This window comes from Sus scrofa, chromosome 12 (assembly GCF_000003025.6).
Source record: "Sus scrofa isolate TJ Tabasco breed Duroc chromosome 12, Sscrofa11.1, whole genome shotgun sequence".
NCBI classification, from domain to species: Eukaryota; Metazoa; Chordata; class Mammalia; order Artiodactyla; family Suidae; genus Sus; species Sus scrofa.
In genome coordinates this window covers 24,049,410-24,076,316 of record NC_010454.4, presented here as the reverse complement: position 1 = coordinate 24,076,316, position 26,907 = coordinate 24,049,410, and the positions used below count along the sequence as shown (strand labels likewise).

General features: G+C 56.3%; 1 protein-coding gene across 1 annotated transcript; it reads left to right on the top strand.

The window, feature by feature from the left end:
* OSBPL7 (oxysterol binding protein like 7) lies at positions 1,215-17,189 on the top strand. The gene is given in 24 exon segments (XM_021067081.1): positions 1,215-2,066; positions 3,408-3,562; positions 3,681-3,806; positions 3,979-4,032; positions 4,628-4,741; positions 5,087-5,197; positions 5,295-5,412; positions 6,101-6,204; positions 6,556-6,648; positions 6,747-6,879; positions 6,964-7,058; positions 7,250-7,345; positions 8,495-8,632; positions 9,207-9,300; positions 10,504-10,740; positions 10,883-11,019; positions 12,835-12,898; positions 13,015-13,093; positions 14,998-15,008; positions 15,011-15,141; positions 15,229-15,373; positions 15,461-15,587; positions 15,822-15,944; positions 16,141-17,189. Coding segments are annotated over 23 exon segments (2,514 nt in total). The 5' UTR covers positions 1,215-2,066; positions 3,408-3,487; the 3' UTR covers positions 16,250-17,189.

Here is a 26,907-nt window from a genome sequence, read left to right as displayed (position 1 = left end):
TTGCCCAGGAGCTAACGTATCTCAGGCGGCTCTAAAGGAAAGAGCTGAGGGAAGAACCAGGATTCTGTTTCAATGAAGAGGGTCTCAAGTGGGAGACTTTATCCAGATCTCGGGGAACTGGAAGTTTCTCTCGAAGAAGGGATGTTTAGGAGCCTGCCCTTGTCCTTGACTGGAGCAAGTTCAAGGCAGACACGGGTGATATGGGGAGGTGGCTGTTGATCATTTCTCTGGGACTTGGAGCGGTGCCACAGCTTCCTTAGTCCTGGACAGACACTGCTCTGGCAGGGACGATCTGCGGCAGCTTTGCCATTCCTGGTCCAGGACCAACTTCCCTCAGTGCCCAGCTCTGTGCCGAATGTCCGGGGATGCTCCATCAATAGGACGTGAATTAAAAGGCCCTTGAGGCTCCTGGCCTCAGAGCTGGCCTGGCCAGTGCTGTCTAGTGCTCTCCTTGACTCTCAGAATCCTGCCAGGTGCCAACACTGCCCTCCTGGGGTGGCAGGAAGGGTGCTGAGGTTCTGGGTGGAACAGAGCAGGCATCTGAGAGATGTGTAAGACCCTAAAGGGTAAGCCAAGGTCTAGGTGGGGAAGTGGCTTTATCATTTTGGGAATCAAAGAAGAACCTTACATTGCATTTTCACCTGCTGGCATTGCCTGAGGCCCCGCCATTAAAATTCTACTTCTTGGAGTTCCTGTCTTGGCTCAGCGTCCATGAGAACTTTAGTTCGATCTCTGGGCTCACTCAGTGGGTTAAGGATCCAGCGTTGCTGTGAGCTATGGTATAGGTCGCAGACGGGGCTTGGATCCTACATTGCTGTGGCTATGGCGTAGGCCGGCAGCTGTAGCTCTGCTTAGACCCCTACCCTGGGATCCTCCATGTGCTGTGGGTGCAGCCCTAAAGAGACCAAAAAACCCCCCAATTAACAAAAAAAACCAGTTCTTCCCAGAAAGCAACTGCACTGCACTTAAAGTCCATTTCACAGTCATTCGAATGAATTCTAGACCTTTCTCAAGAGCTGACTTTTTTTTTTGTCTTTTTTTGCTATTTCTTTGGGCCACTCCCGTGGCATATGGAGGTTCCCAGGCTAGGGGTCTAATCGGAGCTGTAGCCGTCGACCTACACCAGAGCCTCAGCAACGCAGGATCCGAGCCGTGTCTGCAACCTACACCACAGCTCACAGCAGTGCCGGATCGTTAACCCACTGAGCAAGGGCAGGGACCAAACCTGCAACCTCATGGTTCCTAGTCGGATTCGTTAACCACTGTGCCACGACGAGAACTCCTCAAGAGCTGATTTTTAATTGGAATTGAGCAGCTGGACACAGTAGTCCAGCAGAAGGCAAAGGTACTCAGAAAGGGAGGCCAAGGGTCCCCGAGTTAGCTCCAGCTGCAGCCCTTCAACAGCCCGCTGGTTACTGCCCCTGATCCCCCATGGGTCCTGACTTGGTGGGACATCACCCCCAGTGACAGCCTTAGTGTGGCCTTCTTGAACCTTGACTGCCTAGCTGACTATGTCCTTGGCACTGTCTGTTGTGGTCCCACAGGGGCATCCCTCCCTTCCCGTCAACCTGATCGCTTTGCTGGCTCTAAATTCAGCAATCTATTTTCAGATGTAAAACGAGAGGCGGGGGTTAATAAGGAAATGGCCTTGGGTACTAACTAGGGTCAAGGCCGAGCTAGTCTGAGTAAATTCTTTACCACCACTGGCTTAAGGCCAGCAGCTTCCCAGTCCTCTGTGATCCATCTGGAACTGTGCCCAGTGGGGACTCTGTCCCCATTCCCAAGCCTCCTGGGCGCTGGGGAGTCAGCTCAGCCCTGAGTCCTCCCGGGAGCAGGGGGGCAGAGCTGAGCGGCCGCCCGGTGCTTGGCGGGAGGAGGGGCCGGGGAAGGGGGAGGTGAGGAGATCCGGCTAGAGGGGAGGCTCCGACGTCTCCTTCCTTCCTGGTTCCTGCAGCAGCTGCTGCCACTGCTCAGCTCTGTGAGCAGGGAGCTGGTGGCTCGGAGACGGTGACTCAGAGACGGAGCGGTGCGCGGGCCAAGGAGCACGGGCGTCCATGGACCCTGGGGTAAGGGGGCCGCGCTGGCATCAGCTGACATCCTCTGAGAGGGCTTCCTCCCACCTGAAGCTGGCAGGTCTGCTCTTCCGGAGATGAGGGCGGGAATGGAGATGGAAAGCCTTACCTGGCTCTCCTCGACCCGCACCCTCTAACAGAGCCTCCCTCTCCGCCCGTAAGCAGCGAGGGGCTAGGTTCCCAAGGGGCCAGGGAAGGGGCGCAGAGATGCCCAAATGCCAGAAGAGTTTGGGAACTTTCAATGGCCGAATGCAGGAGTTTCCCCCCAGATCAGCCTCTAGCAGCATGGACCCCTCTGCCCTGACCTCTCGGCCGCCCATACCCCGCCACGTCCCTGTCCCCTCCTGGCCTCAGCTCCTCAGGTGCTTGCTAGCTTCACCAGAAGATCTGGGCTGTTTCTCCAGCCTCAGGCCAACCTCGCCCCTCCAGTCCCCTCCCCCGTCTCACACACACACACACACACACACACACACACACACACACTGGCTCATGCATTATTGATCTCCCTGTGGAGCCAGGATGGCCGGGGCTGGTGCCAAGGGCGCCTGTGGGCACTGCTGCGGGACCTGTGCGGACCTCAGCTTGTGTCTCCATCAGTCCGTCCCCTGCTCTCTCCGGGTGGGTGGCACTTCTCAGGAACCCCAAGGGCTGGGCTGGAAGAAAGGAGGCTGTGTGTGTGTATGTGTGTGTGAAGAGGGGGATCCGGACGGTGTCGGGGTCGGGGGGGGAATGATGGTTGGAAGTGGGCATCCAAGCGGGATGATGGCTGGGAGGTGGCACAGGGGAAGATGGGAGCTCAGTTTCCCCGTGCAGAAAACGGGAGCCCGGGAACTAGAGGCTGTGGAGCCAGTTGGTGGGGAGCTAGGGTCAAGCAGTTGGCAGGAAGCGGGGTGGTCTCTGTGAGGGGTGATGGCAGAGGAGTCTCCAGGCCATAGTGGTGGGGTCAGGGATCCTGGAGCACGAGGAGCTGGACTGAGATCGTGCTTGTCCAGTCTCTGAAGCCCTCTGTCCTATTTTGGAGCCTTTTCACTCTGAGGCCTCACCTCTGATCACCCCCAGGGGATCCTCCAGAGAAAGCACCAAGTGTTTGCTGGAGCCAGAGGATGTGTGCTTAAGGTGGGGTGGGGACAACTTTTCGAGGTTTTCTCTTGGTACCGGTCTGCCTGCTGGTTCACCCCTCTGAGCGGTGGCCGAAGCCCCCTGAGGTGGGGCCGGGTTCGGGGGAGGTGCGGCAGGCAAGTGGAAGATGTGCTGGCGGGCTGTCATCTCGGAGGGGGCAGAGGTAGGGAAGGTGATAGCCCCGTCTGTGCTAACAGGGACTCTCTGTGCTTCAAGGGCCCCCTCAGGACAAGGTGACATCCTTCCCCTTCCACCCTGCTCTCCGTCCTCAGCAGGGAGTGGCCACTCCCTTCTCCATGGACTTCCAGGAGCGGGACCCTCCCTCCTTGGCTGAGAGCACTCAGTCTGCAAAGCCCAGCAGTGCCCAGCAGGTCTGAGGGGGGCAGTAGCAGGCTGGGGGGTGGGGGCGGGCTAGGCTGGGCCCACAGGGGAAGGGCTGGCATGGTCGCCGCCTCACGAGCCGCTCCCCAACTCTGTCCTGGACTGCAGGCCTCCGAGCTGTGGGAGGTGGTGGAGGAGGCTCGGGGCCGGCTGGGTGCAGAGGGTATCATGCCAGAGAGACAGGAAGGCCACCTGCTCAAGAAGAGGAAGTGGCCTCTGAAGGGCTGGCACAAGGTAAGCTGGGCAGGGCCAGGGGAGGAGCCAGATGCGGGCGGATGGGACGTGCGGGGCTGTGGGCAGCACCCACCGGGAGTTTGCATGTGGGGCAGAAACGGCCGTGCGGTTGCTCCCTCCCCACCCTTTCCTCTTGTCTTCCTGGTCCTGTTCCTTCTGGGCCACATCACAGAGATACTTTGTGCTGGAGGACGGGATCCTTCGCTATGCCACCACACGGCAAGATGTGAGTCAGGGCCTCAGCTGGGGGGTGTGGGAGGTGTTTGGCCTCAGAGTGCCCTGGGCAGGCAGGGGCTTCTGGAATCCTCCAGAGCAGGGTCTGAATCCCAGGCAGGCCATTTGCTGGGTGGGAGGTCTTGGGCTGTTACTTTCCTGGGCCTCAGCTCCTCATCTCTGAGGTGGGGAGAATGCGATCACACATTTGTAGAGTCTGTGTCTTGGTGAAAGCTCTCAGGACAATGATTGGCACAAAATAAGTGCCCAAGGCATAGGCGCTTTCTCATTCTTGTCCTTGTCGCATGCTCGCCAGGAACTAAAGGCCCAGACACTCAGGCTCCCTCCACAAAGGGGTTTCCTTCCTCAGCCTGAGGATTCCTGAGGATGGGAGAAGTTTTCCTCCCTCTCTGACCCCCCAGAACTCAGATTGTGACCTGGCCTAGTGGGGTGTCCTGTGCACCGCAGGACAACTGACAAGTCCCTGTGGATACTGTGACTTGGGCGTGAGGGTGAATCTGCTGCCTGACCCTCGAGCCTAGAGTGGCCTCAGGGGGATGGTGGCCCTGGTGGCCTAAAACCAGTCCCTCTTTCCCCCTCCACTCCAGATCACCAAGGGGAAGCTCCACGGCTCCATCAATGTCCGACTGTCGGTCATGTCCATCAACAAAAAGGCCCAGCGCATTGACCTTGACACTGAAGACAACATCTACCACCTCAAGGTGACATCCCTTGGAGCCAGTTGGTGGCTCGGCCCCATAGCCTGGGGCACACCGGAGAGAGGGGCAGGGGCTGAGGGTCTTGTCTGAGGTTGCCCAGAAGGAAGTTTCCACCGTATACAGTAGCTAATGGCAAATGGGCCCTGTTGGTTGTTAGGTGAACAGGCACAGAGCTGAGAGCTCAGCCCCCTGCAGAAGCTGTTCCTGCCTCCCCACAAGGGGCCTTTGCACAAGCTGTGTGCTACCGGGAGAGACCCTGCTTGCCCGAGGACCAGAGCCTTGACTTCTTGCTGCTGGAAAGCAGTCCTTCCTTTCAGGCATCCCTCCCCTTCTCCATCACTTCTACAGATCAAATCCCAGGACCTGTTCCAGAGCTGGGTGGCCCAGCTGCGTGCCCACCGCCTGGCCCAGCACCCAGACCTGCCCCGAGGCCTGCCGCCCAGCGCCACTCACCGGAAGGTAGGATGGGCCCGGGGGGCAGGGACAGGTGACCTGGGGATTCAGGATGAGACTCAAGGGGCAGGCAGTCCTTCCTGACCCTTGACTCACCCCACAGGTTCCTGGTACCCAGCTTCCAGCAGCGGGTAGTGCCTCGGCTCTGCCAGGGGTTGGACCTCGGGAGAAGGTGTCTTCCTGGTTGAGGGACAGTGATGGGCTCGACCGCTGCTCTCATGGTGAGGGGCTCTGGTGCCATGGCTCTGGGGAGGGCATCATCTGTCATGGTACCTCCGTCCCTGCTGCAGGGAGCTCCAGTCCTGGAGGAGAAAGCCTCTGCCCAGTGTGATGGGGGGAAATAACTTCTGCCCCCGTCTGATGGGGAGACAGCCTCTGCCTCTAGGCTGATCAGATCTCCTCGGGTCCTGCCCTGAGGAGCCTTGGGCTTACAGAGATTGGTGGGACTCGTGCCCTGGGCACACAGATAGACCCAAGCACAGGGCCAGGACTCATGACAAAGAAGATCCAGGATGCCAGTGGGGGGAGGGGTCCTGCGGAAGAGCACCGGGGGGGCGGGGGGTGCTCTAGAACCGGGCTCCTGGAGTTAGGGGCTGTGATGTTGGCCTGGGAGGGGGAGTTGCAAACCAAGAGTAGAGAACAAGGGTGCAGCCCCCAGGCCTGTGTGGAGGGAGGCAGCAGAGGTAAGCTGTGCTCCCCGTCCAGAGTGCAGACTGGGGTGCGGGCACTCCCGTGAGGCCAGACCAGAAAGGCTGGGAGCTGGGAAGTGCTTTGGGCTCAGGAGTGGGAGGCAGCGTCGGGATCTCCATGGCTGCCAGGTGAAGTCTTTGGAGGAGAGGGGCCGAGGGACAGATCGGGGGTGCTCGGCCAGTGTTGGGCGAGGGATTTCATCATTCATCCTTCCCGCAGAGCTCTCTGAGTGTCAGGGGAAGCTCCAGGAACTACACAGACTCCTCCAGAGCCTAGAGTCCCTGCACCGGATCCCCTCCGCCCCTGTCATCCCCACACACCAGGTGAGGTCCAGGGGAGGGGGCAAGGGTCCCACCCAGGGCTCTCTCTCCTCTTCCCATTGTCATCTCCGTCACTCCCCTGGACAGGTCCCCAGTCCCTCTGATGTGCTGTGGTTTCCTGGAGAGCCACCATCTCCTAGTTGCCCCTCCCACCATGCCTAGACTGCCTCCGGGTTGCTTCTCTCTGCCCCTTGGAACGGCCCCTTCCTCCTGTGCCCCGGCGTCTGCCAGGGTGTCATCTTCTGCCTCCGGATACCGGTGCCTCTGTGCCCCCTCTGTGGCCATCGCTTTCTCTCCTGGCTTTGGTAGTTTTCCCCACCCTGAGACTGAAACTCCCCTGCCTCGACTTGCCAGGCCTCGGTGACGACCGAGAGACCCAAGAAGGGGAAGCGGACCAGCCGCATGTGGTGCACACAGAGCTTTGCCAAGGACGATACCATCGGGCGGGTGAGGCGGGGTGTGGACCCCGAGATGCTGGGTGGGAGGCTCTGAAGGAGGCTGTGCCTTTCAACCCACACCCCCCGCCCCCATCCCTTCACTTACAGGTTGGTCGTCTCCACGGTTCTGTTCCCAACCTGTCTCGCTACCTGGAATCCCGGGACCCCTCGGGTCCCCGCGGGCTGCCACCCCCAGACTATGCCCACTTGCAGCGCAGTTTCTGGGCCCTGGCCCAGAAGGGTGAGTGCCTCCTGGAGGGGTGGCTGGGGGCGGGCGGGGAGAGGGAGGGGAGGGGGCTCTGATGGCCGGCCCTGCCCCCCACAGTGCACAGCTCCCTCAGCAGCGTCCTGGCCGCCCTCACTGCTGAACGGGATCGACTGAGGGACCTGCACCAGGGTTCAGAGCTGTCCAGAATGGGGGTGAGGCCAAGGACAGGGTGGCTGGTGGGAGCAGAGGGCCGGAGGCTGGGGACCGCAGGCTGATGGGGTGGGGTGGGGGGCAGTGGTCGCAGATCTGGGCTGGGAAGGGGGTTTGGCAGGGACAGTCTGTGCCTGGCGGGGCCAGGTGAACCTCACCTCCCGGCACCTGTGCCCTCCCCTCCCCCCTGCAGGTCTCTGAGGCCCCAGCTGGCCCGAGGCGTCTCCACTCGCTGTCCGTCTCCTCCGACACCACTGCAGACTCCTTCAGTTCCCTCAACCCCGAGGAGGTGGGAGCCGGGGTGGGCTGCAGGGGACAGAACCTCTTCCTTCTCAGCAGGAGGGAAGGCATGGTTGTTTTTCAGACCTGAAACTCCAGGCCCTTTCACATGACATCTGGGTCATTTCTAACAGCGTGCAGAGTGCTTTGGCTTTTAAGTCGGAGTCCCTTGGGGCAGTGATTCTTACCCTCAAGTGCACAGATGAAATTGAGACTCAAAGAGCCTAATTGCGGAGCTCAGGCTCCCGGACAGCGTGTGGGTGTGGGTCTGGCTCCACGGCCTGCCGCCTCTGTGACCCTGAGCCTCAGTGTCCCAATCTGCAAAGTGGGGGTGCTAATTGCCCCTTCCTCATAGGCTGAGTGTCCAGATGGATCAGGTTGATACACACAAAGGGCTTGGAGCCGGGCTCAGAGGCAGTGCCCCAGAAGTGGTCGCAGTTATTATGGAGCCCGTGTCTCCTCACTCCCAGGCTGGGGATCATTCCACTAGGCCTTGGTACCCCACTATGCTGGCCCCCCACTCATCTTCTCCTGTTATTTATTTATTTACTTTTGTCTTTTTGTCCTTTTAGGGCCGCACCCGGTGGCATATGGAGGTTCCCGGACTAGGGGTCAAATCGGAGCTACAGCTGCCGGCCTACCCCACAGCCACGCCAGATCCAAGCCGTGTCTTCGACCTACACCATAGCTCACGGCAATGCCAGATCCTTAACCCACTGAGCGAGGCCAGGGATCGAACCCAACCTCATGGTTCCTAGTTGGATTCGTTAACCACTGAGCCACGACAGGAACTCCCTATTTACTTTTTTTTCCTTTTTTTTCTTTTTTTTTGGTTTTTTGTCTTTTAGTGCCGCACCCTTGGCCTATGGAGGTTTTCAGGCTAGGGGTCACATCAGAGCTGTAGCTGCCAGCCTATAGCACAGCTCACGGCACCACCAGATCCTTAACCCACTGATCGAGGCCAGGGATGGAACCCGCGTCCTCATGGATGCTAGTTGAGTTCGTTAACCACTGAGCCACGATGGGAACGCCATGGTTTTAGACTCAAGTCAGTAAATGTCCCCAGTCATGCTTCTCTCTCAAGGGAACTGTCGGGCCAGGGGAGCTCTGCTTGACTCCCGGCAGGGCCTCGGGCCTGACACCTGTCTTGCCCCCTCAGCAAGAAGCTCTGTACATGAAGGGGCGAGAGCTGACCCCCCAGCTGTCGCAGAGCAGCGTCCTGTCCCTCGCCGATTCCCACACGGAGTTCTTCGATGCCTGTGAGGTTCTCCTCTCTGCCAGCTCTTCTGAGAATGAGGTGAGGGGGAAGGGCAGCCAGCAGCGAGAGGGGAGGGACCCAGGGAAGAGGGGTGGCTTCCAGGGAGACTAGAATCTATAGCCTCCCAAGCCCTTTCAGACCAGCTGGGTTCGTGGGGCCCTGCTCAGAGATCTCTGCGGGGGGCCCTTCCTCCAGTTTAATGTGCCCTGTCCCCATGGCTTCTCCTGAAACTGCTGCCTCAGCTCCACCCCGTCCTCTTTCTGTGATCCCATCTCAGCCTCAGCCCTCCCTTGGCCCCTCTCCTGACACTGAATCTCAGTAAACCCCCAGCTTCCCATCCCTTTATGTTCCTCCAAGCCCCTGAGTTGTCTCCCCCGAGTCACGGGGCCAGGCCTCCCCCACTCAAGATGGCAGGACACACCACGTTGCCAGGCCTCCCACGGCAGTGTCTCAGGGCCCGGGCCCCCCACCCCAAATACCTTCTCTTGCCCTTCCCACCAGAGGGCTAGCTGGGTGGATTCTTGCCAGGCCCTGGGCACTGCCCACTGCTGGGGTAGGGGGTGGGGGGCAGCAGGTCTAGTCTCCGACCAGCCTGTCATCTGTCCCTGCCCAGGGCTCGGAGGAGGAGGAGTCATGCACCAGTGAAGTCACCACCAGCCTGTCCGAGGAGGTTCTGGACCTCAGGGGAGCTGAACCCTGTCAGAAAGGTGCCAGCCAGGCATGCGGGAAAGAGGGCTGGAGGTGGGCACAGAAACGAGGTTTGCCCAGGGCCTGGGCCCCTCGGGAAGCAGCCCCTTATGGTACCGGTGGGCTGATGGTTTTGGATGCCGACTCCAAGGGTGACCCCAGGAGGTGAGGGAGGCTAGGCTGTGAGCTGCGTTCCAGGGGTGGCTCTGGGGGTGGAGCAGGCTCAGCCTGGGGCTCACCTCCCCTCTTCTGAGAAGGTCTGCAGGGGCCTGCTTAGAGAGGCAGAAAGACCCACTTTGCTACTTTTTAGCTGGGTGGCGTTGGACGTGTCATTTCACTTCTGGGAGCCTGTTGCCTTATCTGTGACAGGGGCTGAGTAATCTACATCCTGACAGTGGTTTCTGTGTTTACGAAAGGGAGCAGAAGCTAAGGGTGGGGACTCAGGAAGGGCTTCTGGGGTGCAGGGTTCCTGTTTCCAGCAGTGGGAACTGTCCTTTTTTTTTTTTTTTTTTTGTCTTTTTGCCTTTTCTAGGGCCACTCCTATGGCAAATGGAGGTTCCCAGGCTAGGGGTCTAATTGGAGCTGTAGCCACCGGCCTATGCCGCAGCCTCAGCAACATGGGATCCCAGCTGTGTCTGCGACCTACACCACAGCTCATGGCAACGCTGGATCCTTAACCTGCTGAGCAAGGCCAGGGATTGAACCCATAACCTCATGGTTCCTAGTCAGATTCGTTAACCACTGTGCCATGGTGGGACCTCCCTTTGGTCTCATCCCTGGGAGCTCATCAAGAATATGCCCAAGGAGTTCCTGTCATGGCTCAGCGGGTTATGAACCTGACTAGTATCCATGAGGATGTGGGGTTCAATCCCTGGCCTCGCTCAGTGGGTTAAGGATCCGGCGTTGCTGTGAGCTGTGGGGTAGCTCGCTGACGCAGCTCGGATCCCACATTGCTGTGGCTGTGGTGTAGGCTGGCAGCTGCAGCGCCAATTTGATCCCTAGCCTGGGAAGTTCCATATGCTAAGGGTGCAGCCCTAAAAAAACCAAAAAAGAAAAAGAAGGAAAAAAAAGAATTGCCCCCCCCCCAGCCACCTGCCCCATAATGCGTGGAGCCTGGGGCCTAAGAGTGAGGATACGTAGAAGCATCTCAGGAGCTTAGGAGGGGCCTAGATGTCTCGTCCAGGGGAGAGTGACAGGTGTCGGCCCTGGGGGTTGTGTTCCAGGGGGAGCTGCAGGGCCACCCAGGCGCCGATGCCTGCCGGCAGCCAGCGGCCCCGGGGCTGACGTGAGCTTGTGGAACATCCTACGCAACAACATTGGCAAAGACCTGTCGAAGGTGTCGATGCCCGTGCAGCTCAATGAGCCGCTCAACACCCTGCAGCGGCTCTGCGAGGAGCTGGAGTACAGCAGCCTCCTGGACCAGGCCAGCCGCACCACGGACCCCTGCGAGCGCATGGTACGCCTGCCCCTGGCCACACCCGGGCTGCCTCTTCCTCCTGCCAGAATACCCTGATGGGCTCTCCTGGCTGGTGAAGGCCCACCCAGACCTTGAAGGCAGTGGGATGGCGTCTCTGATCCCCCGGCACCCCGTCCCCCCGGCAGGTGTACATCGCAGCTTCGCCGTCTCCGCCTACTCGTCCACCTACCACCGGGCGGGCTGCAAGCCCTTCAACCCTGTGCTGGGGGAGACCTACGAGTGCGAGCGGCCTGACCGCGGCTTCCGCTTCATCAGTGAGCAGGTGTGGGCCCGGGGAGCCACGTGGCCACGGCCGGGGAGCACTGGGGCTTCAAGGGGCCAGGGCCTGGGAGAGCGCATTTGGCAATCAGGGAGGGAGCTCCCGCTGAGGGTAGGAGCCAGACTTGAAATAAGCAGTTGCTGTGCAGTGTTCTGGCGCCTAGGTTGTTCAGCTCTAGTGGATGATCTCAAGCTGAGGCTTTTTTTTTTTTTTTTTTTTTTTGGTTTTTTGCCTTTTCTAGGGCCGCTCCCGCAGCATATGGAGGTTCCCAGGCTAGGGGTCTAGTTGGAGCTGTAGCTGATGGCCTACACCAGAGCCACAGCAATGCAGGATCCAAGCCGCTCTGCAACCTACACCACAGCTCACGGCAACGCCAGATCCTTAACCCACTGAGCGAGGCCAGGGATTGAACCTGCAACCTCATGGCTCCTAGTCGGATTCGTTAACCACTGAGCCACGACGGGAACTCCTCAAGCTGAGGCTTGAAGGGCGAATTGGGGTTGGCCAGGTGTAAGTACAGGGCTGGGGGCTGGGATGTTCCAGGCAGTGTAAAGGAAGGGTGGAGCATATGGGGAGGAGGTAGAGACAGGGCTGGAGGACAAGGCAGGGCCAAGCCCTGAGGAGCCCTGTAGGGGAAGGTAGGGAGGAGTTGGTTGGTTGGTTGATTGTTAAATCCTGAAAACCATGGGGAGTCATGGGAGGGTTTTAAGCAATAGAATGACATGCTTAGAAGTGCACTTTAGGGAGTTCCCACTGTGGCTCAGCGGGTTACGACCCTGACTAGTATCCCGAGGATGCAGGTTCCATCCCAGTGGGTTAAGGATCTGGTGTTGCCCTGAGCTGTGGTGTAGGTCGCAGATGCTGCTCGGACCCTGAGTTGCTGTGGCTGGCACCTGCAGCTCTGTGACATAGGCTGGCACTGGCAGCTCTGATTCAGCTCCTAGCCTGGAAACGTCCATGTGCCACAAGATAAAAAAAAAAAAAAGACTTGCACTTTATAAAGAACACTCAGGCAGTGATGGGCTCCCGGGGGACTGGAAGGAGGTGAGGAGGGCAGGTTGTGGGATCCCTGAGTTCAAGGTTCCAGGTGGAGTGTGGTTCCAATGAGGACAGGGCCGAGTTTTTCCAAGGGGGCGTTGTGGAGACGGCAGGGTGATGATGAGCTTCAGAGGAGAAGGTGGTTGGGAAGGAGGGTCCTCACGGAGGGCTGGTTTTCAGTGGCGCACAGTGGAGGCCCCGCCTGTCATTGCTAGAGGACTTTCTAGACTTGGGCAGTGTCTTGTTTTTGTTTTTGTTTTTGGCTTTTTAAGGCCACACCCGTGGCATATGGAGGTTCCCAGGCTAGGGGTCTAATCAGAGCTGTAGCTGCTGGCCTATGTCAGAGCCGCAGCAACACCAGATCCCAGCTGCGTCTATGATCTCCACCGCAGCTCACGGCAACACCAGATCCTTAACCTACTGAGCGAGGCCAGGGATCGAACCTGTGTCCTCATGGATGCTAGTCAGATTCATTAACCACTGAGCCACAACAGGAACTCCACTGGGCAGGGTCTTTGGAAGGCACTGGTCACCAGGTCAGCAAGCAGGCCCTGGAGGGAAATGAGTGAGAAGGGAGAGCAGGGGCCTCGAGGGCAAGGAGAGGATGATGGAATTTGGGTGGAGGCCATGGGTGCCTGGGACAGGAGACCTGGAACTCAGTGGTCCTCTGGTTCCCAGGGGAATTGGGGGTGCAGGTGAGGGACACTGGGGGCCTGGGATCAGGAGCAGACCCCACAGTCCTCAGGAACGGCCTCCAGAGACATGTCCTTCCTCATCCAGGTCTCCCACCACCCCCCCATCTCGGCGTGCCACGCGGAATCCGAGAACTTCATCTTCTGGCAAGGTGGGGGCTAGGGCTGGGGGAGGGGGGGCCACGCGGGGAGGGGCAGTGAGGGAGGGGCTGGACCCCTCTCTGGCCTTATCGCTACTGTCCCTCTCCCTCCCCCAACCCACCTCCAGATATGAAGTGGAAGAACAAGTTCTGGGGCAAATCCCTGGAGATTGTGCCTGTGGGGACGGTCAATGTGAGCCTGCCCCGGTGAGTGTTCCTCAGGCAGCCAGGCCCCGCCTACAGGCCGCCCTCCAGGCTGGGATGGTGGGGTGGGGGGGGAGGTGGGGTGGGGGTGGAGGTGGGGGGGAGGTGGGGGGGGGACCGGAGGAGGGGGCCTGGTCTGAAGCCACTTGGGGTGGGGCGGTGTCTCTACATTTTCTACCCATGTTTACAGCAGTTGTCAATAGAGGAAGGTGAAAAATCATAGAGCTGGAAAAGCTTTTTATAGAGGCCATCTGACCAAGGCGCTTTCCTACTCTCTGACCATGACTCACCAAAAGGAATGCATTTGAGACTTTAGGCACAGTAACCCCACCATCACCCCCCCACACCCCCCCCAGAAACCTCAAGTGATTTCAGGTGTGGTCACAAACCACATTTGAAACACCCTCATCTGGAGTTCCTGTCGTGTCTCAGTGGAGATGAATCTGACTAGCATTCATGAGGACGCAGGTTTGATCCCTGGCCTCCCTCAGTGAGTTAAGGGTCCAGCGTTGCGGTGAGCTATGGTGTAGGTCACAGACATGGCTTGGATCCTGAGTTGCTATGGCTCTGGTGTAGGCTGGCAGCTACAGCTCTGATTTGACCCCCAGCCTTCGAACCCCCATATGCTGTGGGTGCGGCCCTAAAAAGACAACAAACAAACAAACAAAAAAGCACCCTCATCTAGCTTATGTTACAAGGGGAACTGCAGCCAGAGGCCAGCGTCGGGGTGAGGGACACCCTTGCCTTTGAGGTCAGAAGTCCTAGGTGGGAATCTTGGCTCTGATCTTTAAAAGTTAATTCAGGGAGTTCCCGTCGTGGTGCAGTGGTTAACGAATCCGACTAGGAACCATGAGTTTGCGGGTTCGGTCCCTGCCCTTGCTCAGTGGGTTAACGATCTGGAGTTGCCGTGAGCTGTGGTGTAGGTTGCAGATGCGGCTTGGATCCTGTGTTGCTGTGGCTCTGGCATAGGCCGGTGGCTGCAGCTCCGATTAGACCCCTAGCCTGGGAACCTCCATATGCCGCGGAAGCGGCCCAAAGAAATAGCAAAAAAAAAAAAAAAAAAAAAAAAAAGTTAATTCAAGCAGCAAAAAGACTTGACACCTCAGAGCCTTGAGTCTGCCCGTCTATAAAATAGGAGTAATATGGAGTTCCCATCATGGCTCAGCAAAAACGAATCTGACTAGTATCCACAAGGACGCAGGTTCGATCCCTGGCCTTGCTCAGTGGGTTAAGGATCTGGTGTTGCCACGATCTGTGGTGTGGGTCACAGATGCAGCTCAGATCTATCTAGCGTTGCTGTGGCTGTGGTGTAGGCCAGTGGCCACAGCTCCTACTCAACCCCGAGCCTGAGAACCTCCATATGCCATGGTGCAGCCCTAAAGAGACAACAACAGCAAAATAAGAGTAGTAATTCCTGATGGAAGTGACGAACAAACAGGATGATGAGTGACCAGACCTGCCATCCAAGGGCAGGGAGTCCGTCTATATTTTTACCCTATGACTCAGGCACTTAGAGTTTTCTCAACAAATGGAGGCTTGTTTGTTGAATATTTTCTGTGAAGGCTCCTCTGCTTTAGAAATAATGTCATCCTTCTGGCGTTGCCGTGAGCGGTGGTGTAGGTCGCAGACACGGCTCAGATCCGGAGTTGCTGTGGCTGTGGTGTAGGCCGGCGGCTACAGCTCCGATTCGACCCCTCGCCTGGGAACCTCCATGTGCCACAGGTGTGGCTCTAAAACGCAGGAAAAAACCCAAAAGAAATGCTGTCATCCTTCAGGGAAGGACCCTGAGCTGGAGCCGGGACCCCAGGGTTCCTTCCGCAGGCCCATGTGACTTCTGATGGGACCGGTACCCCCCAGCCCCCGCTGCAGGGTGGCACGCGGGCCCCACCTTGCTCTGTCTCTCTCAGGTTTGGGGACCATTTGAGTGGAACAAGGTAACGTCCTGCATTCACAACATCCTGAGCGGCCAGCGCTGGATCGAGCACTACGGGGAGGTGCTTATCCGGAACACGCAGGACAGCTCCTGCCACTGCAAGATCACCTTCTGCAAGGTGGGCAGCCACCCTGCCCCCGCCCTTCGGCCCCCGGGGCAGGGGAAGGGACACTCCTCTAAGCCCCCTGCCCCACCCCCACCCCAGGCCAAGTACTGGAGCTCCAACGTCCATGAGGTGCAGGGGGCCGTGTTCAGCCGGAGCGGCCGCGTCCTCCACCGACTCTTCGGGAAGTGGCACGAGGGCCTGTACCGGGGACCCCCACCGGGTGGTCAGTGCATCTGGAAACCCAGTACGTGGGGAGCTCGGGGCGGGCGGGGCGAGGGTGAGGGCCGCTGTGCACAGTCCGCCTGCCCCAGCCCCCTGCCTTCCCCCCCAGACTCAATGCCCCCAAACCATGAGCGAAACTTCGGCTTCACTCAGTTTGCCTTGGAGCTGAATGAGCTGACGGCAGAGCTGAAGCGATCCCTGCCTTCCACGGACACGCGGCTCCGGCCAGACCAGAGGTCAGTGCCCGGCCGGTGCCACCCTGAAACCAGCGGGCTCCTCCCTCCCTGCGTGGGTTTCCACACAGACCTGGGATGGTGTCTTTCCTTCCTCGGAGGAAGGAAGTTGCCTCAGGGGGAGGGGGCCTGCGTGGGGACAGAAGGGGTCAGGGACAGAGGCCCTGGATTTGGGGGCCCCCCTGAGGGCGGGCAGGGAGGGCGGGCAGGTCCGCTGACTGCAGTCTGCATGCTCAGGTACCTGGAGGAGGGGAACATACAGGCCGCCGAGGCCCAGAAGAGAAGGATCGAGCAGCTTCAGAGAGACAGACGCAAAGTGATGGAAGAGAACAACATTGTCCACCAGGCTCGCTTCTTCAGGTGCCTCTGTCCCCCCATTCCACCCCCCACCCCCGGCACCCCGCCATCCAGGTCTCTCTGCAACCCAAGCTCCCCTCCTCCTCCCCGCTAGCCCTTTCCTGCTTTGCGTGGGGCCAGCAGGGGGAGGCAGCCTCTCGGACCCCAGCCTCCGCCCTGGATGTTGACCTCTCTCCTTCCACGGCCCCCCTTCCCCCAGGCGGCAGACAGACAGCAGCGGGAAGGAGTGGTGGGTGACTAACAACACATACTGGCGGCTGCGGGCCGAGCCGGGCTACGGGAACCTGGATGGCGCTGTGCTCTGGTAGCCCAGGCCCCGGGGGGCAGGAGGCCCCAGCTCCTCCCTCCTGCCTCCACATCCCTACGGACACACGGGCAAGGCCAGGGTCTCCCACTCACTGCCCTGGAGACCAAAGGGGCAGCCCTGGCTCTGGCCCTCTCCCCTCTGCCGGCCGGAGGGAGCTGCCTCTCAGCCCATCGCCCACCCCTTGGTGGGGGTGGGAAGCAGGATTCGTGCTTCCCCAGTCTCGTTGCCCCTGACAACTGGCATGGAAGACCCTCCTTGCTCTGTCATCCCCCTTCCTGCCCTGCTGGGGGTCTTGGGGGAGACTCCAGCCTCTCCAGGATGTGTTCCCCATTCCAGTGCCTTCCTAGGACACGGGGGACCCCTCGATGCTCCCCAGGTTTCCTATGCCCGGGACTCTGGCCCCAGCTGTGAGGTTGGCTGAGTGAAGGAGAGGGCACGGCCTTTTCTCCCAGCCCCACCCCTCCCATGCCCCATCTCCTGCATCTTCTCCCCATGCCCTGGCCCAGGGGGGCGCTCCCTTCGCTTGGCCCCAGCAATTTCTCCCATCCTCCCATCCTCTTCTCTCAAACTACAAAAGGCCTGCAGCTTCCAGCTCCTTCGTCCCTGGTCCTCAAGTGGTTTCCTTCGGCGGCTCAGCAGATCCCCCAGAGCAGACGAGGCATCTCCGAGAGGCAGGGAGCAGACTGGGCAGGAAGGGCACCTGGCCTCTGACCTCCCAGGAGTGAGTGTGCATGCGTGAGAGTGTCCATTTGTGTGTGTGTAGAGGAGTGTGTGCATGGGTGTGCCTGTGTCCTGCTTGCAGGCGAGCAGGATCCCTCATGAGGCCCGGATGTCCCCCACCAGGTGTCCACCACTGTCACTGCTCCTTTTCACGGTCTGCCTCTGATGCAGGTGAATTGCTAGGACATTCCAAGCGCCAATAAAGACAGTCCCAAACTTTGGCCTGTGACCTTTTGTTTTATTTTTATTTTTGTCTTTTTAGGGCCGCACCTGCAGCACATGGAGGCTCCCAGGCTAGGGGTCACGTCGGAGCTGCAGCCACCACCCTACACCACAGTCATAGCCACGAGGGATCCAAGCTGCCTCTGTGACCTACACCACAGCTCAGGGCCACACCAGATCCTTAACTCACTGAGCAAGGCCAGGGATCGAATCCCTGTCCTCATGGACACCAGTCTGGTTCGTTAACCACTGAACCACAATGGGAATTCCTATTTGACTTTTTTTATAATGATTTTTTTTTTTTTTCCCATTATGGTTGGTTTACAGTGTTCTGTCAGTTTTCTGTTGTACAACAAAGTGACCCAATCACCCACATATATACATTCTTTTTCTCACATTATCCTCCGTCATATTCCATCACAAGGGACTAGATATAGTTCCCTGTGCTATACGACAGGAGTGACGATTTATTTAAAAATATGTGCTCAGTGAAGGCCCACAGCCCCACTCACCTGGGCTAAAGGCCCAATGTCATCTTTCCACCTTAATTCTCACATCCTGTCAATTCTACCTCAGTGTCATTCAGCTGCGGCCCCTTCTCTCAGTTGCACCCGGTTTAGGCTGGACCTTTATCAACTTTTGCCTGGACTATTGCGGTATCCTCAGAGCCTCAGTCACTTCCATTCTAATGCTGGCTTTCACGGTGATTTTCTTTTTTCCACACCCATCACATGCGGAAAGTTCCCAGGCCAGGGATCAAACCTTAGCTGCAGCAGTGACCCTAGCCACAGCAGTAACACTGCTGGATCCTTAACCCCCTAGGCCATCTGGGAACTCCCAGGATGACATTTTCAAGAGAAATATAGTACCTCATGCCTGCTTCAGATACCTCCACTGGTGTAGTTCCTGCTGTGGTGTAGCAGGTTAAGGATCAGGCATTGTCTCTGCAGCGGCACCAGGTACTGCTGTGTCATGGGTTTGATCCCCGGCCCAGCACAGTAGGTTAAGGATCCAGCATTTCTGCAGCTGTGGCATAGGTTGCAGCTGTGGCTCAGATTCAATCCTTGGCCCAAGAACTTTCATATACTATGGATGTGGCAAAAAAAAAAAAAAAAAAAAAAAAAAAAAGAAAAGAAAAAAGAAAAAATCCATTGCTTCTGAGCGCCTAAAGGAAAAGCCCCTACTCTTCATCCAGGCAGAAAACTCTGTGGTCCCTGCCCCTCTCTGGCACAGAACCTGGCCCCCACATCGGCATCCACAGTCAGGTCTGCTCTCTCAATGACTGCTCAAGGCAAGGTGGGAGAGAGGGAACGGAGGGCCTAAAAAGGATGGGAGAAATGGGCCAGCTGCAGCTTCTCCCCCTCCCCCACTACCTAGGTTTCCCCCCCTCCCCCTGGGCTGGGTTCAAATCCCCACTTTGTTATTCCAAAGCTGTGTGATCTTGGTCAAGTGCCTTACCTTTCTGTTCAGACTCATTCCTCCTCTGTGCCTTCGAGGAGGGCATGTGCAGTGGCCCAGGCGCCTGGTTTTGATCAGTGGTCTCCTAGCCCCTCGCCCTACCCCACCGCAACCACAGGCTCTGCACTGGTTCAAGGCATGTCCTAAGAGGAGGTCATGCTTTCTCAGGGGGCGGCAAGGACAGAGAAGACCCCTGAGCTACGGCAGCCCTTCCAATCCCAGTCTTTTTCCCTCTTCCCTCTCCTCAGCACCCCCATCCCTGGAGGGGTGTGGTCCACACATCTCCACAGTTTATTTACAGAAAGTGCTAAAAAGGAACACACTCCTCCTGACACCAGGCACCAGAAATAACCCCAACCCATTCCAAGAAAAGCCAAAGCCTGCACACTTTCAGGGTCTTTTAAAAACAAGGTGCCCTGTCTTCCTCCCCCACTTTTTCTACCCAGAGCCACACAGAGCCTGACTGACCAGCCTATGTTCAACTTCCACACTTATTTATGTCTTTTTTTTTTTTTTTTTTTTTTTGGTCTTTTTAGGGCCACACCCAAGGCATATGGAGGTTTCCAGGCTAGGGGTCAAATCAGAGCTGTAGCTGCTGGCTTACGCCACAACCACAGCAACGAGGGATCTGAGCCTCATCTGCAACGTATACCACAACTCAGTGCAACGCTGGATACCCAACCCACTGAGTGAGGCCAGGGATCAAACCTGCAACCTCATGGTTCCTAGACGGATTTGTTTCCACTGCGCCACAACGGGAACTCCTCAGCTTCCATATATTTTAAGAATTAGGGTTTCAAGTAGACCAAATTCTAAAGTTCTTTTTCTTCTTCTTCTTCTTTTTTTTTTTTTTGTCTTTTTATCATTTCTTGGGCCGCTCCCACGGCATATGGAGGTTCCCAGGCTAGGGGTCTAATCAGAGCTGTAGCCGCCGGCCTACGCCACAGCCACAGCAATGCCAGATCCAAGCCGCATCTGTGACCTACACCACAGCTCACGGCGCCGGATCCTTAACCCACTGAGCAAGGCCAGGGATCGAACCCGCAACCTCATGGTTCCTAGTCGGATTTGTTAACCGCTGAGCCATGACAGGAACTCCTGAAGTTATTTTTCTAATGGAGACAGGAGACCAGCAACTCCTCTGCCCACAGGAACCAAATCGTCTATGGCTTTCACCATCTAATCAGCATCCTCCCCTCTTCCCGGTGCCAGCCCAACGGCAGGAAGATGATGGGTTCGTTGTGCTCTTGCTGGGCATTCTCTGATGGAGGACGAATTACCTCAAAAACCCTCCCCATCCAGGGAGTCCCCATTGTGGCTCAGTGGTAATGAACCCATCTAGTATCCATGAGGATTCAGGTTGCATCCCTGGCCTTGATCAGTGGGTTAAGGATCCAGCGTTGCCATGAGCTGTGGTGTGGGTTGCAGATGCAGCTTGGATCTGGTGTTGCTGTGGCTGTGGTGCAGGCTGGCAGCTACAGCTCCAATTAGACCCATAGTCTGGGAACTTCCATATGCCGAAGGTACAGCCCTGAAAAGCAAAATAAATAAATAAATAAATAAATAAATAAATAAAATAAACCCTTCCCATCCAGCCAGGGTATGGTGGGTTGTTGCTAATGAGGCGCTCAAGCCAGCCTCTGACCCCAGGCTGGGCTCTGTGGACAGATGAAGGAGCAACAGCTGCTGCGGGTGGAGTTCCTGCTGTGGGACAGTGGGGTTAAGAATGCAACTGCAGCAGCTTGGATTGCTGCAGAGGTGCAGGTTTGATCCCCAGCCCGGTGCAGTGGGTTAAAGATCCAGCCTTGCTGCAACTGTGGCATTGGTCACAGCTGTGGTTTGGATTTGTCCCTGGCCAAGGAACTTCCATATGCTGTGGGTGTGGCTATAACATGAAAAATAAATAAATAAATAAAAGCAGCTGTGGGTGAAAAAGTTCATGGCCACCCCCCAGGGCACCAGGAAGACAGGTATGGGGGTGCTCAAATCTGGTCTGAGGAAGGAGTAGTGGGTCCCCTTCTCAGACCCACCTCAGTCTAGTCTGAGGATGCAGGCTACAGGGCCTTGGTGCAGCCCAGACACACAGATTCGGATCGCTGGTCTCTCTTGGAGGATATGGAGGCTTCTCGACAGACAGGAGGATGTGGGCTCGATGGCCCACTTTTTTTGGGGTCTTTTGTCTTTCTAGGGCCGCACCCATAGCATATGGAAGTTCCCAGGCCAGGGGTTGAATCAGAGCTACAGCTGCCAGCCACAGCCACAGCCACAGCTGCACCAGATCCGAGCCGTGCCTGCAACCTACACCACAGCTCACGGCAACGCCAGATCCTTAACCCACTGAGCGAGGCCAGGGATCGAATCTACTTTCCATTGAGCCACAAGGAGAACTCCTCTTTTTAAACAGTGATTTGCTGATGTGAGGGTCTGGGTAACAAGAGGCAAAAAAAAAAAAAAAAAAAAAAAAAGAGAAACATTTAAAATTCCCCCCAATTCCCTGAATCTTCTGAATAAGACGGGGCTGTGTGTGGTTGGGGGATGGGGGCGCCTGTGTGTTTGTTGTGAACCGCAGCGGGGAGGGAGCGCCACACCAGGCTGGGAGCCAGATGTCAAAGGTAAACACAGCGGGACATTGGCTGAAGTGGTGGAAACAGATTCTATTCAGTGACTCCTGAGAGGAGGGGGAAGAGCTGAGCTCTGTTCCCGTCTGTGCAGAAGACACTGGGTGTTTTCTTTTTCTTTCTTCCTTCCTTCCTTCCTTCCTCCCTCCCTCCCTCCCTCCCTCCCTCCCTCCCTCCTCTCTCTCTCTCTTTCTTTCTTTCTTTCTTTCTTTCTTTCTTTCTTTCCTTCTTTCCTTCTTTCTTTCTTCTCTCCTTCGGCTTTTTCTTTTTTTATTGGCTATGGCAAGCAGCAGCTTGATGGGGGGATCTCAGTTCCCAGACCTGGGTTGCACTCAGGCCACAGTGGAGAAAGCACCGAGTCCTAACCACTAGCCCACCAGGCAACTCCCACCTGGGTGTTTTCTGATCTGTGCAGAGGAGAACGAAGGCGTGGGGAGGGCAGCAGGGCCTCAGGGAGAGTCAGAGAAGCGATTACACAGGGTTGGGCCTTGTCCGTGCCATGAGGCCAGGGTGCCCCTAGTGGTGGTCATCTTAGGGTGCTGTCCTCAGAGAGCCTGGGAGACAGGGCCTTACCCTTCCAGATGATTGCATCTCAAGGCGTGGCTTTCAGGCCCTTGAGAAAAACATTCCTGTTGTGGGAGGGACAGAATCACAATTGTCAGCCCTTTTGAGTAGATGCTCTAAGATGCTACCCGGGCAGGGGCCTAGGGGCAGGTGTAGACGAGAACAAGCAGCGAGTTCTCCTGGCAGCGCTGAGCTCTCTCAGGCAGGCATTCAGGGGGCGGGGGGCCGGGGGTCATCCCAGACGTGGCCTTACGCAGCTGTAAGCTGTGCCGGTTTGGTCATTTCCTAGCGTAGGCGTTTGGGTGCCGTTGTCACATGCTGTTCTGCAGGACTCATGGGCCTTCACACCCCCTTCTGGAGGTTGGGGTGAGGACCCAGTCCCCCGAAACTGGAGTGGGGGTGGGTGGGGTGGGCAGAAAGAGGCCGATGGGCCAGAACTTGCTTCCTTGCTGCCCTGATGACTTGGATGTGGGTGTTTGGGGGGGTTCCCACCAGCGCTGCCGCAGGGAGAAGGAAAAGCAATGCTCAGTGGTGGGGATCCCAGGAGTTTCTGACCCAGGCCTGACAGGATGCAAAGATCTTTTTTTTTTTTTTTTTTTTTTTTGTCTTTTTAGGGCTCACCTGCGGCATATGGAGGTTCCCAGGCTAGGAGTCAAATCGGAGCCGTAGCCGCCGGCCTATGCCAGAGCCACAGCAACACAAGATCTGAGCCACGACTGCAACCTACACCACAGCTCACGGCAACGCCAGATCCTTAACCCACTGAGCAAGGCCAGGGATCGAACCTGCAATCTCATGGTTCCTAGTCGGATTCGTTAACCACTGAGCCACGACGGAAACTCTGGAATGCAAAGATCTTGACTTCAAGTCCGCTGGTTTCAGACTGTCTCTGGGAGAGTACACAGCTCTCCTGTCTTAGGCCCTTCTATTCCAGTCCCACCTGTCTTAAAGATCTGGGGTCGCATTGCCTGGGATACCCCTTAGGGGATGCTTGGGGGCCCCTTGTGGCAGGGTCCTTAGCTTAATTCCTCCTTCCGAGAAAGGACCCACTGACAAGTGACTTCCTCATTCGGACTCACTCTGGTTGCAGCATAGACAGAAAAGGAGGCAGGGCTTAGTGCTCTCTCCCTGGGACCCGTCCTCTGTGCCCCTTAGGGGGTCAGTGAGGGCAGCAGACTTCAGAGGGACCCTCACAGCCTGGCTAACATTGAGTCTTGCTCACCCAATGACCTATTTCTGGTACAGACTCTTTTTGCGGGGGGGTGGGGGGGGGAAGATGTGCCTGCAGCATGCAGAAATTCCTGGGCTAAAAATTGAGTCACAGCAGTAACCTGAGCCACAGCAGTGACAAGGCTGACTCCTTAGCCCGCTAGGCCACCAAGGAGTCAGTTCCCTGGTATAGACTCTTAACCCGGCCACCTGGCCTAAAGAGTTCAGAGAATGATCCATGTTTGATTCTTGCCACACCCCCATTCTCTCCTCACCTGCCCCCTAGAAGCCAATGCAGAGAAGGTCACTGAGAGCTCTTGAGAGTCCCCGTACACCAGAGTCAGCTCAGGATGTGGCTCTGGGGCAGGGTGCCCCTGGTGGTGGTGGGGGGGTGGCCCTGTGAGTGTTTTTGTTTGTTTGTTTTTTGTCTTTTTAGGGCCCACACCCCCAGCATATGGAGGTTCCCAGGCTAGAGGTGGAATCAAAGCTGCAGCTGCCACCCTTTGCCACAACCACAGCCACAGCAACATGGGATCCGAGCCACGTCTGCGACCCATACCACAGCTCAGGGCATTGCTAGCTCCTTAACCCACTGAGCTAGGTCGGGGATCTAACCAGAGTCCTCATGGATACTAGTTGGCTTCATTACTGCTGGGAACTCCAGGGGAGTGGGGTTGATGAGACTACCTATGTCTCAATAACATATATCATCATGTGGTACAAAATCCTGATTGCTAGAAGATGCTTCTGGGCCCTGACGTAATGCCAAGGCCCTGAAGGATGCTGAGCCTTACTGGTTTCTAATATGAGGTCTGTCAAAATGATGGCTGGGCTGGACTATGGGGAGGGCGTTGGGGAAGCGTCTAGACGTGAGCCAGAAGGAGAGAAAAAGGGGAGGAGAGTCCCTGGGCCCAGGATGGAGGTGATAAAATTCTTCAAGCATCCTCAAGAGGGCGCCTGGGTCTCTTGAAAGGACCAATTCAGGCACATCCTGAGCCCACAGGGTGAGTAGCTGCAACCCCTGTTTGCTCAGAGTATCAGGCCCCCAAGAATCTTCAATGGCCAGCTCAGTAGTGACAAATGACAGGAGACACCACTTATCAGCAGTCCACTCAACCACTGTCCACCTTCACTTTTCAGAAACTGGGCCAGGAACCCTCCTTTTCTGGGAGACCCAGGTGTCCCCACCAATTCCCAAAGACTGATGGTCTGGGAGACGGGGGTTGGCTACCTTTGCTGGTGCTTCCTCACTGCCAAGGATCAGCTCCCAGGGGCTATTTCAAAACTTTTCCACACACGCGGAGCCCCTCGTAAGAGATCTTTCCCCTAAGTTTTCGCTAAGTTTCTACTAACATCTCTCTTGCTTCTATAGCCCCCAGATGCATCACACACTGGGTCAGGAAACCCCGAATTAGTCCTGTACTCTAACTTTGAACTTCCAAAGAGAAAGGCACAGCCTCGCTAAGCAGCCTGGCTGCTCGGGTGCAGCTGGCTTGGTGGCCGCGGGGCGGAGCCCGAGGACCGCAGATGCCCGAGCGTCGCCCGGGTTGGGCCGTAGGGAGCAGGCCGGAGACCCGCACTCCTTCCGGGCTGCGGGGCTGTGGCTTCGCAGAAGGCGCGGGATCTGCGGTTGGGGTGGGGTGGGGGGGTTGCGGGGGCGGCCGGAGTCTCCGCATCCTCCCTCTGCGCACAAGAACGCTGGTCCCCTTGCCCAAAACGCGCCCCAGACGCTGCGGGACCCGGGACCGTGCCCAGGTGCCCAGTCCTGGACGGCCTCCCCCAACAGCCTCGACCACTCAGCCTCTCCATCTCAAGGTGTATGAGGTGTATCCTGGGCATGACCATCTAGAAAAGGAAGTCTTTTTTTTTTTTTTTTTCTTTTTATTTCTTTTTAGGGCTGCACCTGCGGCGCATGGAGGTTCCCAGGCTAGGGGTCCAATGGGAGCTGTAGCTGCCGGCCTACACCACAGCCACAGCAACTGGGGATCCGAGCCTATACCACAGCTCACGGCAGCAACGGATCCTTAAGCCACTGAGAAAGGCCAGGGATGGAACCCGCAACCTCATGGTTCCCAGTCAGGCTTGCCTCCGCTGTGCCACAACGGGAACTCCTGGAAAAGGAAGTCTTCACGGAGGGGAGGGCTGAGAAGGGACAGCATGGGCTGGAAGAGCTGCAAGGGGTGAGGATGAGGCGTGGAGGCAGGAATAATTTAGAGCCCTGTGACATGGAGAGGAGGTAGTGATCAAGTTCGCTTTCTAGGTCGTCAGTTTCTCCTTGTATTTCTTTAAAAGGACAACAGTATGGGTTTTTTGTTGTTGTTGTTTTTTAACCCCCCCCCCACTCTTGTTAAAAATAATGCATGTTCATTGTTGGGACAATTAGAAAATACAAAAAAGGAATGAAGATCTGTCTTCCGGAACAAAGGAAACAAAGCAAAAATAATCAAATGGGACCTAATTAAACTTAAAAGCTTTTGCACAACAAAGGAAACCATCCACAAAATGAATAGATAATCAGAGTTCCGGTACGTCACAGCTCATTGGAAACAAATCTGACTAGCATCCAAGAGGACATAGGTTGGATCCCTAGCCTTGCTCAGTGGGTTAAGGATCTGGCGTTGCTGGGAGCTGTGGTGTAGGTTGCAGATCAGCTGGGATCCAGCATTGTTGTGGCTGTGGCGTAGGCTGGCAGGTGTGGCCCTAAAAAGACAAAGACACACATGTACGGGAAAAGACAACCTACTGAATGGGAGAAAATATTTGAAAATGATATGACTGACTGATAAAGGGTTAATATCCAAAATATACAAACAGCTCATACAACTCAATATCAAAAAGAAAACCTAATTTAAAAATGGGCAGAATATGTGAATAGACTTTTTTTTCCCAAAGAAGACATACAGCACATACACATATAGAAGCACAGCTCAGCTCACAGCAACACCAGATCCTTAACCCACTGATCAAGGCCAGAGACCTACAGCATAGCTCACGCAATGCCAGATCCTTAACCCACTGAGGGAGGCCAAGGATCGAACCCTCAACCTCATGGACGCTAGTTGGATTACTTTCCACTGAGCCATGATGGGAACTTCCTTCATTTTCTTCCTGTTTCATATTTTATTAATGGCTACCCTTTGGTTTTTATTTTTTAATTTTTAAATTTTTTCTTTTTTGGCTGCCCCAAGGCATATAGAAGTTCCTAGGCCAGGGATTGAAACCAAACTGGAGCTGTGACCTATGCCACAGCTGCAGCAATGCCAGATCCTTGACCCAATGCACCAGAGCAGGAACTCCACCATTTGGTTTTTTAAAGTTTATGATTTCTAGAGTGAGCATAATTAAATATCACAAGTACTATGTGCCCAGAATTGTCATGACTGGCTTTTCCTAAGGTTTTTCTAAATCATTACCTAAGGATTGTTATGAACCTTCCCTCTAAGGTTTTTAAAAGCAAATGGTAATTTTAATTGTCGTAAAAATGCACACAACATAAAATTAACCATCATAACTATTTCTTTTTTGCCTTTTTTTTTTTTAATGGCTGAACCTGTGGCCTATGGAAGTTCCCAGGCTAGGGGTTGAATCAGTGCCACAGCTGCCAGTCTACACCACAGCCACAGCAACGTGGAATCCGAACCACATCTGCAACCTACATCACAGCTCACGGCAACACTGGATCCTTAACCTGCTGAGTATGGCCAGGGATTGAACCTGCATCCTCATAGATACTATCAGGTTCTTAACCCACTGAGCCACAACAGGAACTCCCCATTCCACGTTCTGTCTCTATGAATTTGAGTACCTTATATAAGCAGAATCCATACACTATTTGTTCTTTTTGCCTGGCTTATTTCACTTAGCATAA